The sequence below is a fragment of the Chenopodium quinoa genome, unplaced genomic scaffold (genome assembly GCF_001683475.1).
Source record: "Chenopodium quinoa cultivar QQ74 unplaced genomic scaffold, ASM168347v1, whole genome shotgun sequence".
NCBI classification, from domain to species: domain Eukaryota; kingdom Viridiplantae; phylum Streptophyta; class Magnoliopsida; order Caryophyllales; family Amaranthaceae; genus Chenopodium; species Chenopodium quinoa.
The window spans coordinates 1-15,097 of record NW_018745053.1 but is presented as its reverse complement, the minus strand read 5'-3'; the positions used below and the strand labels follow the sequence as shown (position 1 = coordinate 15,097).

The following is a 15,097-nucleotide window of genomic DNA, read 5'->3' as shown; positions in this document are numbered from 1 at the left end:
ACTTGTATTTTTGTACAAGAGGTAAACTCTTGTTGTATAGACAGTTTCTTTTTGATCAATTAAAAAAAAGAGTTTTTTTAAATTTAATTCTGTAAACTTTAACATGTGTTAACACATAGTAACACATATTAGAGGAAGTTGTTCGATTATTCTTTGCGATTATCTTCAAATTCAAAGCACTCTTAAGAACAAAAAGATTTTAATTTGATCTTATTACATAAATAAAACAATTTACTCGTAAATGCCTATAATGTAGGAATGAAATTGACAACTATATTAATCAATTATCAAGGAATTGGAACTTCTTTTGATTATAACCCTAAAGATACACTCTACTTTATAGACTAAAACTATGGACAAACAAATAAAACATGCCCGTGATCGGAAGCCAAAAATAGGGACGGGCGACTAATGATGATTAAAAAGAATCAGAACCATCTAACACTAATTTGCTCAACATAGCACATGACTACAGCCCCTCGCGATGCTGCTTTGATTGTACATCTTACTGCGCAGCTTAACATACTATATCCGGGCTGTTATGTAAGTGTATCAGCTCTTTGAAGCCGATGATTGCTGCTGAATTGCCTGAAAGCTAAATACTAATCAAAAAGTATCAAGCTTTTAGAAGGTATGTCTGTATAGTAGCATGTTGCCCCGGCAACATCCTAAATGTCATCGACAGCTTCTTCTTCTTCCAAGCGCTTTTTACCCTTTGGTCGACCAGATCTTTTAACATCCGGTCCATTAAGTAACAACAAAGCTTTCTCCATATCAATATCATTAGTGATCACACTCTGCATTAATGAAGGAAAACAGACTGATCCATCAGCCACTAAAGCAATGAGCCAACAAGGAGACTAATTTTTTCTGTATTATTATTCTGTATTGTTTCTTAGATAATCAAAGTCTGAGATTTGCTTTAGCCAATGAAATTCATTATTATTAATCTTAGGTACCAAGTAAAAAGACACTCAACAGCACCAACAGCACCAACAATAACAATAAACACATTATGGTGAACAAAAAAGGCTCGTATCTATATGCTTCATACCCAAGAGGAAGATCTTCTAAAATGTCAAATGGCATCACATGAACTAGTTGACTAATGTCTTATAATAATCCATGATAGCAAGAAACATTTCAGAACATGCATCTAAAGCAGGATAACCAGTTACTGTAGTACTTGGTAAAAAAATTAGGATCAAAGACAAACCTTTGGCACAGGAGCTATGTTACGTCGATGCCTTATGGTAAATCCTGTTTTTGAGATCTTTATTTGTATTGGCAGGCCATCTACAGGATGATTTCCCTGGAAGCAATATTCACAAAATACACAGTTTAAGGGGCTAAAAAAGGTAAAGGTCAAAGTGCATGTATAAAAAATTAAAAGTGTTAAAATATAAGTAAATGAATAGAGATATACCAGTGTAATAGGGTAACGAAGCAAATCGATAGCATGTTCCAGCGTTATCGAGCCCAAATCCTTGATCTGAAAGGATCCCAAATTAAAAGCAGTCTAGGAACTTTTTAAAAAAAAAATTATTTCTGAATAATATCAAATACACAAACTATAGCATGCTGAATACTCAATCACCATCGTAGTAAATCAAGAAATTGCATAGCTAATCAACAAGAAAAGGAATTCTATTGATTGGGAAAAAAGAGCTTTACAGCAAACGGGAAGGAATTTGATTGTCCTCCATCTAAGAAGCAAAATACAGAGCACACAAGTCACGGCAAGTGATTATTGCACTAAAAATAGCACATGATTAACAGTTATTCGGGACAGTCCTCACAAAGTCACAAGTATCCAACTCAGCTATTTTATGAACTAGAGCATATCCATGCTAAAGGACAGGGTATATTAATTGTATACACTGTCCTCCCACGACTTCTGTTGAAATCATTATTATCCCAACACTCCCCCTTCATTACCGATGCATCCTCTGATAGAAGCCTCACATGCCCTAACTAAGTAGCCAATTCTCCTTCTCTTATTACCCTTAACATCCAGAACTCCAAATTTCTACATTCAGAGATTATCCATCTCTACATTCATCTTCTCTATGCTCCAACCTAAATGCCCAACATTCTGATCTGTATTGTAATGCCAGTCTAATGGAAGCACTGCTATAAAGTCAATGGAGAATAAAGTCGCCTCAGGCTGTTTTAATGTATCCACTCATCATACAAAGTTGGAAAGCAAGAGGAAAAATAGGAGGTGATTGCAAAAATTATGCAGGTCATAATCTCTTCTTGAACAGCATATTTCTCCTTCTCACAATTACACAAATAGAGGAGGGAAAAGGGCTCAATTCTAGTTCAGCCTTCATGTATTTCTTCTCGTTAATTCTTATTACTTCAGATACTTTAATTATGGCCCTTTGCAGCAAATGCAAGTTTCAGTGGAAATTCTTTTGGGGGCAGACATGATCAAAAAAAATTGTAAGCCAAATTCAAGATGAAATAAAACCATTCAACCTGACTACCAGATGATTGTCAGAGGCGCTCGCCAAAGTCACTGTACTAGATTAGATCAATGAGTTTGGAATGAAAAATATAAAATAAATCATATTTAAACAGGAACAGTAACATTCAACTGATTCTGATAAAAATTCAAACAATCACACTGATTGGATCTTGTCAATTTCATTTTGTTTCAAAAGAAGAGGGAAAAAAAAAGAAAAGAAGAAGAAGAGGCTTATCTTGTTTATACCATAATAAACATCTACTCTTGATACTCATTAAAGCTTAATGTTATTGCCAGAAATTATTAGATCCCAATACTATCCAGCAGGTAGCCAATCTTTTTCTTTTTTCACCCCTATTTTCATACTTCTCAATTTCTCCTCTGCCTTCCCCTAACATTGACCTCATTGTCATGAGATTATTTTGAATTTCAAGCATAGTAAGGAAAGTAACTCAGCCACATAGATTAACCTGAGGCCTACAGCCTATGCGGGATTAAATTCTATGGTCAATAGTAAAGTCTCCTTTGGTATAATATCAATGCTGACTTAGAGCCTAATTTTCTTAACTAACTGAAATAATGTGTTGTATACATGTGCCCATTCCATTCCAAAGTCATTATTACACATGGAATAATAACATAGCATTGGACATATCTCATAAGAAAAGGCATTAAATGAACTAACCAGAGATACAGATGCTCGTTTGGGCAGATATCCTTTTCTATCTTCACCAAGCTGCACATAAGACCCATAAGGGCCTCCCTTCAAAAGGACCTGCAAAAACAAATACCATATTTGAATAAATTAATAAATAATGACAATTCACGTGGTGGCAGCTGGGGGGGAGGGGGAGGGAGAAAGAAGCTGTCCCAACTACAGTATTATTGAATAGACCACATTTTCCTGATTAATACCTTCTCACCAGAAACAGGATGAAGACCCAGCAACTTTGGCTCTTCAACTGCCAAGTTGTTCTGAGGAGCTTCATCATCATCTTCTTCCCCGTACAAAGTCTTCGCTATAAACCTACAACAAGATAAATGACGATCTTCTTCAGGAAATCAAAATATGCATCGGTTTCAGCAAAGTTTTCCTTCAATGTAGCTCCAAAAGACATTATCAAAGACTATAAGAGAAAATAATTCATGACACTTAAAAAGTTCAAAGTTAACCAAAAAAAAAAAAAGGGGGAAGGGGTATGATCACTATCCCTAAACAGTGTATTTAACAGTGAATACTGTGCTCTTTATGTTAGCAAATATACCAATGTTCACCTTTCATTCTTTCAACATAAAAGGTTGACCACTAATGCTGTCATTATTCTACAAAGTTCAAGTCCATTTATGAAACACAAGATTGTGTATCTTCTTATGTAGTTAAAATTCAAAAGACAAAGGGATTTTGTTGCAAGGGTGGACATTTGTGACAGAGCTGCATAACAGTTACTTAAGCTACACCATAGCCAATTTTTGAAATTGATATCCACATAACTTTATTATTATAGTTTTTTATATTCATGAATACAAGTTAATGCCTATAACAATTCACCAAAAATAAAAAGTCACTAAGGGACAACATAAAGTATTTGCACTTTATCTTTCAGTGAAATTCTGCTTGACAAAATTTACTATTAACTCATGCAATATTTTCTTTGAGTTCTTAAAAAGGCCAGAAGAAGATAAAATCCACTGCCAATAGAACTGGAGCTAGCTAATATATTTCAGATTTCAGAGACAATTCAGATGAGACAAAAGAGAATGTTTAGCAGACTGAGTATTATTTAAGCCCTTAAAAAGTGTAATTGTATGAGCATAATTATAAGCTTTGGTTCCAAAGGCAGATGCATAAGTCTGTCACAACTATTTGACTAAGAATTCAGTGGCTCTCAAGCTATTAAAATTTACAATTTACAATATTATATTATGATTATTATCAACCTTCCTTTGAGCCTTTGATGAAAACTTATACGAAAGACAACAGAGACCAATTTTAGTTAGAAATATAGCATAGTGAAGACTAAATTGATTTAATGAAGTTGCAATTACACTGAATTCTCTATAGACAAAAAGATGTGATTGGATTTGTAATTACTTACTTGCACTTAGGGTGTTGATCACAGCCTATAAAATAGCCTGCACCATATCTGCTAACTTTGAAGATCAGAGTACCTTCCATACAACTGGGGCACGATCGACTTTCTTCGGGAAGTGAGGAGAAAAGGAAGTTATCATAAGTTCTCTCCAGCATCTTCTCCACCTGATGGATGTGAACTTTGCCAGCACGTTCACAGTAAGTACTGAACCTGCCCCAATAATCCTTAAGGAGACCTTTCCATTCAGTGGATCCAGCAGAAACATTGTCAAGCTCAGTTTCCATGTCAGCGGTAAAGCTATAATCTGTCACCTCATTAAAATAATGAGAGAGAAAGGCTGAGACCATACGACCACGGAATTCAGGGGTTAGCACTCGGCTTTTTGCTGTTACATATTTCCTATCTTGTAAAACTCTAAGTATGCTTGCATATGTTGAAGGTCTTCCAATTCCAAGCTCCTCCATCTTCTTCACCAATGATGCCTCAGAGTAGCGAGGTGGAGGCTGAGTATGGTGTTGTCTTGTTTCCAAATTTCCAAGACACAAAGGATCCCCTTGTTTAAGATTACTGAGGATCTTGTAAATTTCAACACGATCAGAGGGTTCATTGTCAATGTCTCTTATAGCCCGAGTCTCTACATCTTCATAAACTGACCTGAACCCAGGAAACTCAACTGCAGTACAAGCAGCTCGAAAGGAAATGGACCCATCACTATTACCAATATCAAGCTGTATCTGATCAACTCTTGCAGCTTCCATTTGGCAGGCCATTGTACGAGCCCAGATCAAAGTGTACAGCTTTAAGGAATCTTCATCAAGAGCTCCAACAAGCATTGATGGTAATCTTCGAATATCTGTGGGTCTTATGGCTTCATGTGCTTCTTGGGCATTCTTCACCTTTTTGAAAAATTTGCGTGGACTACTTGCAGCAAACTTCGAACCATAACGTTCTCCAATTAAGGAACATATTTCCTTTACAGCTTCATCAGATATATGTAAACCATCAGTCCTCATGTATGATATCAATCCAGCCGCCTTGCCATCTGCAAACTGAACTCCCTCATACAACTTCTGTGCCAGCTTCATTGTATAAGAAGCAGAAAAACTTAACTTATTGGCAGCATCTTGCTGAAGGGTCGATGTTATATATGGAGTGGGAGGGTTTTTGTTTACTTTGGTTTTCTTAGCAGCAGTGACCTTAAAATTCGACGAGCTCACAACCTGCTCAATAACCTTTGCCTCGGTCTCTGAACCAATTGAAAACTGATTTAACCTTTTAGAATCAAAATGAGTCAAATATGACCGAAGAGAAGACTTATTTAATGCCACATTTGAAGCATTGAAGGTGGCTTCTACACTCCAATATTCCTGTGGTTTAAATTCCTCAATTTCTATCTCTCTGTCGCATATAAGAGAAAGAGCAGCTGATTGTACTCGTCCAGCAGACTGACAACCAGGTAGCTTTCTCCATAAAAGAGGGGAAATGTTGAATCCAATCAAATAATCGAGTGCACGGCGAGCAAGATAAGCATGGACCAAGTTAACATCAATATCCCTTGGACTCTGCAAAGCACTTTTTATTGCAGATTCTGTTACTTCTTGAAAGACAACCCTGGCAATAGTCATATTATCACGTAATGCATTCTGTTGCTGCAACATCTCAATAATATGCCAAGCAATAGCCTCTCCTTCTCGATCAGGATCTGATGCAAGAATAAGATTATCTGCTCTGAAACAGAGTAAAACAAGACGAGTATAAGTGTAGAACCTCTTGCAATTAAGATAAAAGAATTGCTCAGATAAGAAACTCGCTACACCTGTCAAAAGAAATTGAAAAAGAAAAGCAATATCTCAAATACAACAACAAATGACTGAACCAGAAGAGAGAAAGTCTGTAGAAATTTTGGGTTTTGCAATAAGAGGAAAAACTTCCATAAGGTAAAAAGATACTCTGTGTAATTAGTTGGTCAAAGAAAAATACAAATAGTACTAACTCCTATAAGGCACAAATGTCAAAGAGAAAAACAACATACCCACTGATTGCCACCTTCATACTCTTCAGATGAGTCCAAGCAGAGGATGGAACCTCCCACACCATACTGAAGTCATCGTCAGGACGTACAGACCCTGACCTAGCAGCCAAGTCCCTTACATGGCCATAACTTGGTATAACTTCATACATGTCACCAAGGTAATGCTGAATAACCTTAGCCTTAGTGAGGACTCCACGACCAAAACAGATTTTCCAGTAGGAGGGTACAATGGCTTTAACTTAATTGACTTGATGCCATTAACAGTCGGTGATTTTGGTTTCTGAGGTGCCTTGCGGGCAGAAGGTTCCTCCTCCACCACCTTCACAGTTTCATGCAAAGCACCATTGATTTTTTCCTCTAAGTTCACTTGTTTCAGAGATTTTCCCTTCTTCCTAGGCTTTGAGGCTTTTTTCTTAGGCACAGCTTGAGGTGATTCAGAAAGGTCAACCTCTTCCTTAGGTATACTAACAGATGAACTATTCTGCGAAACTACAGTGTTAGTCAAAAAGATTGGCCTGGCTAACAATATTTTTCTCAGCCAAAAGAACAAAGAAATCATACCTCAGCAGTTGACAGACCATTTGGCCTTTTAGTTCTTCTAGCCCTTTTGAGGAACAGCATCAGAAGAAGACAGTGTATCAACAGATGGCTCATCTTTTTTCTTCTTGTTTCGTGATCTTTGCTTTGGTTTTGTTTCACTCTTTGGCTCTGCTTTACTGTCAACGGAACTTGGAGCAGAGAGAGGCTGTACAGACTCTGCTTTCTCAAGCCCATCTATTGCCAGCACTTCAGTTGAATTTACAGAGTTGACATTTTTACTGGCAGACACTCGACGATCAGGGAAATTCTTCCTAACCATCTGGCTAGGAAAAGTTTTCAGTGAATTACCTTCAGTACTCCCATGAGAGGCAAATGTTTTTACCCGCCTTCGTTGTTTATCGGAAACAATGGGTTTTGGTATACTCCTACCACTTTTTCCATCCTTTACAAACGTGGACTCACATGTACTTGTATCACCAAGACCTGATTTTGGCATTGCCTTTGTGGAGAGCATCTTCTTAGCAAAAGCAACATATGTAGGTCTTATGCTCTTACTTGAAATCCTAAATCTTGAAGTAGAAGGCAAAGGATGACTTGCAAAACCAAGTAATGACAGAGAACAAATTATACTTCCTTCTTTGATTCATCAACAAGTTCTCTGGTACTATTAGACCCCAAACACCTGATAGATCGTGATTGCTGAGCCATCATCTTACAGGCTCCTCTAACCTTTTTAAACTGTATCAATGATCCTTTCGTATGTACAAGACAACCACTCACAGATGTGCATGGGAAATAGGTGGCTGCATAACTCTGTAATGTGCTATATCGTGTCTGAAACAAATGATTCCACAGAAATACATCAACAAACATATATATGAAAGAGAAGGAAATGTTATAATAGCGTGACATATGCCAATTTATAGTAGCAGCACTATATGGTTATACATTCTAGTCCAACCGTCAGCCACATGTCCAACTACAGTAATTTATCTTGGTCAAATTTCACATTATAACCCAAATGAGAAGTGAGGAAGGGAGGAACAGAACTATTACAAGGTATAACTTCATAAAATTATATTACCTCCTTTTTTTTTTTTAGTTGACGCGTATTCCTTTTTGGGAATTTTTTTTAAGTTGACCCCACTACAAACTTCATTAAATAAGCTAAGCACATTAACATTCTCTCTCCGCTCCTTAAAGTGTGAGCCCTCAATAGAACGCGTCATCTAAAAAGAAACGGAGGAAGTACTAATTCTCAATATGATGGGTTTGGAAAATTTAATAAAATGAGTATTGAGTAAAGGGCACTAGGGCAGATACATAGTTTCTACATTTTCATTAATATGATTTATATGATTGCCTCCCCAAATGATAAAATTGTTCATAAGCACTTACCATGTCTTCCGGCATTATATTATGATTCCTCAAATATATATAATTAGGGAAAACTTACACCTAGAAATAAACATCCGAAGAGAAGGTCCAAGGACACAAAGAAATGTATGGACTCTATACAAGTTCCCGATATCTCAAGGATCAATTTCCATTTTTCCCCAAACTCCCCTAGTTGCACAATCAAATCAAAATCAAATAGCAGCTCGGACCAAGAGCCAGTGTCAAGAGGATGGAAATGACATTAATCCATCTATACTAAACCAAGAATAATTACAATATATACTATAATGGTAAAAAACAACAATTTGATATGTTCTTCACATCAATCATCTCACATATATGACAACAGTCCCTCTTCCAACATAAGGGTATCAAGCAAAACAAACAAACAAAAGATGTTTACAATCTCATTTCAATAACATTTGAACAGCAAATTAAATTAAAAACAATCCTCAACCTCAGTAATAAAATCCATATCATCCAAATTGAAGTAGAATTATTGAATTATCACTAAAAGATGTTCTACACAGAGCTAGAAACGGCAATGATATAAACTAAATCGATCCCATGTTAGAAATTTACATATCTTAAGTTAAACCCAACAATTCATTATATCAATTACAAATTTTATAAATCCCAATGCTCCTACCAATTAACCAATACCCTACAATCTAATGCCACTGAATTTAAAATAAACAAATTGAATGAATTTAACAACAATCACTTAAAACAAAAAGAACCCATATATTCTATAATTAATAAGTACAATTAAAAAGATGAAATAAGCAAGAAATGGGAGATTTACCTTAGTCAAGAAAGAGGGTCCAAAAATGGAGGAAGCAGGATTGGAAGAAGAAGCCATTAAACTCAGATGAAGTCGGTTTAACACATTACACTTAATTAATTGAGAATAAAGATTGGAACTTAATTAGAGAGTGAAGAGTATAGCATCGGAAAAGTAAGAATGTTACTTAAAAGGAAGACAGGGTGTTTGAGAGAGAAGGGAGAACCGCCTACTTGTTGCAGCGTTGGAGTGGAGAGAAAGAGAAGAAGAGAGATTAGGTGTTTTGAAGGGTTCAGGTTTTAGACTTTGGATTAAGGAAAATCTACATATTACAACTTACAAGTGTTTGCCAAAAAAAAAAAATAATAAATAAATAAAATAATAATAATAATATATATATATATATATATATACATATATATACTCCTCCGTTTCTTATTTCTTGCAACAAGGGGGGTTGCACATTTCCTAAGTCAAAGTTTTAAGGGGATATAAGCATGTGATTAAGTTTAAAAAAAAGGAGGGAAGTAAAAGGGAACCACCTTTTCTTTTTTTTTTAACTTTCACATGGGCTGATTTTGGGAGGGTGTACTTTTCCCTCTCAAATTTTCACCAAAATTTTAAAAATTCAGTTTTCCACCATCAAATATCTCCCTCCACATTACTTTTTTCCCAAGCAAGAGGGGATATAAATAGTTCTCAGCAAAAACAACAATACACATAAATTCATTACACCACCATTTTCATTTACCACCTAATGTGATGGGAGAATGGATTTCTCACTTGCGTTTCCCTATAAATATCCCACTTGAGAATTGGGAAAACTCACTTGAGTAAGAGCTCAATTAGGCATCTCCACTTGAGAGAAAACCTATAAGCTTATTAATTACTCGAGTAATGTTTTGGTTCGGCTTGGCTAACCTCCAAGCAAGAGATCCATCGCGATTGTGTTGTGGGTGGATATCTTCGGATGTCGTTGCGTTTGCGAGGCTTTAGCTTTCTCAAGTAAGAGCTCCATTTGGTCGAGTGAAGCTTGTTTGCATGTTGATAAACATGAGTTGTGAGTAGTCTTCTTGCTAGGGGTTGGGTGAAGCTCAACCTTTTGGGTTAATTATGCAAATGTGGGAGAAGTATTGATGTTTGTATTGCAATTAAATTGATTATATGAGATTGCTTGTTAGTTCTTCATGATAGGATTAGCTACCCTTGACTTAGGATCTTGATAGCATGATATGCTTAGTTGGACATGGGAATGTAAATTGAGTATGTCATTACTTATTGCAATTTGATTGTGTATCATCTATTGCTAGACTAATGAGGAATCTAATTTTAGTAGTGTGAGTTGTTCTCTAATTGCATGAGGTTGATTTTACATATTGTCCTAGCATCTCAGCATTAAAATCAGCAAAAGTTAGCACTAAACAAGTTCAAAAACTGCCATAAAATACCCCAGCCTACATCCTAACATCTAATTAGTGCTAAATTAGGGCAGCAGCTTCATTTTGAAATCTTCAAAAACCAGGTTCCGTTTGAGTTGTCCAAAAAGTTGCATCCTCACTTCATCACCATCGCCAGACCTGGTTCAGAACAAGGTAGTATATGTTAATGGATATGGATATGGAAGAACTTTTTTCAATAGAACAGTTGCTAGAAGAAGAACAAGAAGCTTTATCGAGTGACTCATCACTGTCCAGTACATATTCAGAGGATGAGTATGCTGCAGAATGGGCATACTCTCATATTTTACAGAATCAGCAGACAACCCAACAAGGAGAGAAGAGGAGAGACCTTACCATTGAACAGAAAAGGCAAATAGTGGATGTCATTCTGTTAAAAATGCAAGGAGGTGATCTGCCAAGGGGTTTTTTATCACAACAAGCAAGACAGCATGACATTCATAGATCAACAATGTCAAGATTGTATGTAGACATTAAGAAGCAAATGGCCCAGGGGAATATCATTGATGTCAGATCCAAAAAATTGGGAAGGACTGGTCCAAAACCCAAAGAGTACTGTGATGAATGGTTGCAATCTGTCCCATTATACAAAAGAACAACAGAGAGAAGCTATGCAGGTGCACTGAATGTTTCACATTCAACAATTCACAGATTAAGGAAGAAAGGAAGACTGAGGACACACACAAGCACAAACCATCCTGCATTGACATCCAATCATAAGGTGGCAAGGTTGAAGTGGGTATTAAGTCACATAAACCCAATTCCAACTCAACGGGACCCAAAGTTTGTTGACATGCAAGAAGTAATTCACATAGATGAAAAATGGTTCTACTTGTACCCTGAAACAGAAAATTCTATCTCCCTCCAAAAGAGGAAGATCCTTACAGGTGTCAACTGTCAAAGAGGTTTAATCAAGGCCATGTTCATGGAAATGATAGGAAAACCTATTTATGCAAGAGATGGGACTCTACTGCATGATGGAAAGTATGGAATATTTCCATTTGTCAAAAAACAGATGACAAAGAAAAAGAGCAAAAACAAAGAAGCTGGTACATTGGAAACTAAGGCTGTACAGAATGTCAACAAAGATGATATAAGAGAAATGCTAATGGAACACATCATCCCAGCAATACACCAACAATGGCCAGAGAGTGTCCCAAAAAATGTCAAAATACAATGGGACAATGCAAGGCCTCATCAAATTCCAAAAGATGAAGAATGCATTGCTACATGTCATGCTAATGGTTTGAATATAGAAATGGTGTATCAACCAGCTCAATCTCCTGACTTGAATGTCTTAACCTAGGGTTGTTCAAAGCCATTCAGTCCCTACAATATCAATCCTTCCCCACAACTTTGGATGACTTAATCAAAGAGGTGATCAATGCATACAATGCTTTTGAGGCTAAGGCCAACAAGTATATATGGCTTACATTACAGTCAGTCATGATAAAGGTCCTGGAAAAACAGGGAGGAAACAACTTCTCACCACCTCATATGAAGAAGAAGAAGATTGACAAGTTAGGTGTACTTCCTAAACATCTACATGTTCCTAGGCAGTTGATACATCAAGCTGTGAATTATCTAGACACCATGTTCATTCCAACAACAAATGCAGTAGATGACCAACAAATGGAAGTTGATGCTGACTGAAGACAGAGAAATGCAAAGACCCTTACAAGTATGTATGACTGCCACACATAACCTTCATAGTATTTTGTTGACCTAGCTTGACAAATTAGTGTTTGTTATTAAAATGTTACAATGTTTTGTAGGTAATGCTTAGGTTATGTATTTTGATCAACTAAATGCAACACATGTAGGCAGTCATGTAAAGTTAGGGCATTGTTATTTTGAAAACATGGGTGTAATTGGTAAGCTGTTGGTTATTATGATATGAATGCATCTTTTGAACAAAAAAATGATTGATTTACCATCAGCAAGGGTATGTATATATCAAGCAGTTGAGCTAGGGTTGTTACCTCAACACCAGGGCCATATGGCCATTGATGAAGCAATGCTACAACTAGCAACTATTATTCAAATGAGTCCCTTCATCACATGGCTCAATCTACTAAGGCTTAATCACACAAAACCTAGGATGGGACTAACCCAAACATACATAGGATGGGACTCTTCACAGCAAAACATCATAAGGCAACAGAATAGCATGGCAATTAAAATCAGTGGGTAGCCAAAACACCATCAATCATAAAGGGGGGTTGCTGAAACACAGAGAAACATAGATTGATATCCCATAAGGCAGTCATTGTGCATAAGAGTGGGACTCTTAATAGCATAAAGTCACAAAGAACACACTTTCACCAACAATATAACATAAGACTTCATCATTCATCAACATAACAGTCCCTTGGCCATTATCAAACCAACATTCAAGGCATCACAGAACAACCAAGACAGAGACTACTAACAAACCAAATACCATAACAGAGAATAAAAACATCATCAAAATGATAAACCAACCAACACAGAGATTACCACAAGCCATATTAAGACAACAATGATGCAGGACTCAAAAGGCAAGTAAAGCAGCGACAATAAAACAAATGGAGAACAAAATAAACATGAATTGAGGAATAAAGGTTATACGCTGCAGGGTTAATTGTCAGAGAAACCACTCAGGGTGCATATCCCTTAGAAAATCCATGTAATCCTCATCACAGAGAAGCTCCTAATCAACAGGCAGCCCAGATCTCACCCTTTTCATCCCTGAGAGGGACCCTTTCTTCTGCTGTTTGGCAGTGACGGACTCACCGCCTTCGATCACCGCCTTAGAACGGGACTCTTTCAGCACCCCTTTGGAAGACCCAGCAGCTTCCCCATTCACAGATCCCTCGCCTTCAGTCTCCCCTTCCAGATCTATCACCTCAATAGGGTTCTTTAGGGTTTTTCCGGCCAATTCAGACTGAACCTCATCTCTCTCATCATCATAAGGTACATCAAGTTTCGCACCACGGCGAACCCTACAGGAGAGCAGCCTCATCCTAGCGCGCCGCAAGGGTTTGATCTTCTCAGATCCCCTCTCACAGATGTATCGAGTCGCACTTGGAGGGAGGTCATCCTTGGGTGTTTCAGGGGGAAGATTCTCAAAGCAAAACAACGAAGCATCATTTTTTTTTTCAGAGGAACTCATTGTGACTAAGGAAAAACGATAGATCTAGAAGGGGAGTAAGGTGGAAAGTTAGGAAGAGAGAGAAAGCGGCGATTCACAGCAAATGAACTAGGGTTCCAAAAAAACAGGAGAGAGAAACTTTCGATTTTTAAAGGAGAGAGAGAGAGACGAGGAAGCCATGGAGTAAATGCAGTTTGGTGAAAAAACTAGAGATGAATTGAATGAAGTGGTTGGGAAGATGAACAATTTTGTTCAAGAATCAGTTGGATAAAAATAGAGGGGAGATAAAAAGGGTGATGATTTTTTTTGGTGGAATGATTATCAGTTGATGATAATTTAACAATGTCATTACAAATAGGTTATTAGGGTTTTATCAAATTAATGATACATAAGCAAGGGGTAATATGGTAAACCTTTAAAAATTTACTAAATAAGGAAAAAAATATGAACCATCCAAAAATGGCAAATGTTGCAAGGAATAAGAACGGAGGGAGTATATATATTACAAGCCTATCATCATTCATAATATTTGTAAATAAAGTTCGGATTTTTTAATAAATTGAAATTATTTTAACTAAATTAGAATTTAGCTTATTAAACTAAAATTATTTTTACTAAGTTTAAATTATTATTGGTTTAAACTTAGATTGAAATTATATTTTCGTTATCATCGCTTTTATAAAAATTGTTAAATAAAGTTCGTAACTTTTTAAATGAATTGAAATATTTTTACTATATTAAAATTTAGTTCAGTGATTGATCTTAAATTATTTTTACTAAATTTAAATTATTTTACTGGATCAAAATTTAAGTCAATGATCTTAAATTATTTTTACTGAATATTATTACTCGGAGGTGACGAGAACAAAGTCAACACAATAGGTAGAGGAAAATGATATCCTTCCTCCGTTTTTCTTTTATCGCACCATAAGGACTTTTACACTATTCATTTAATCTTCTTTGACTATCATTTGTGATTTATCCATTAGGAAAAACATAGTTATATAGGATCTAGTAAGATTCGTCTAGAAATTTACTTTTCAAATATCAAATTTTTTATAATTTTCACAAAAGTAAAATAAAGATATTAATAGCTAAATTAATGTATTGGTAAGTGTGAAATCTCTCATGGCGCAATAAAAAAAGAACGGAGGAAGTATAAGACCATTATAATAAGAAGACTAAAA

The 15,097-nt window shown here is 36.2% G+C and overlaps 1 protein-coding gene and 1 pseudogene across 1 annotated transcript; one reads left to right on the top strand and one right to left on the bottom strand.

Moving 5' to 3' along the window:
• Window positions 1–251: 251 nt before the first annotated feature.
• On the bottom strand, window positions 252–10,042 carry LOC110709149 (annotated as a pseudogene).
• An 883-nt stretch (window positions 10,043–10,925) lies between these two features.
• Window positions 10,926–12,430, top strand: LOC110709148. Its single transcript, XM_021887367.1, has 2 exons — window positions 10,926–12,021; window positions 12,084–12,430. The coding sequence occupies exons 1-2, from the start codon at window positions 10,926–10,928 to the stop codon at window positions 12,428–12,430; spliced, it is 1,443 nt and encodes a 480-aa protein (XP_021743059.1).
• The last annotated feature ends 2,667 nt before the right edge of the window (window positions 12,431–15,097 follow it).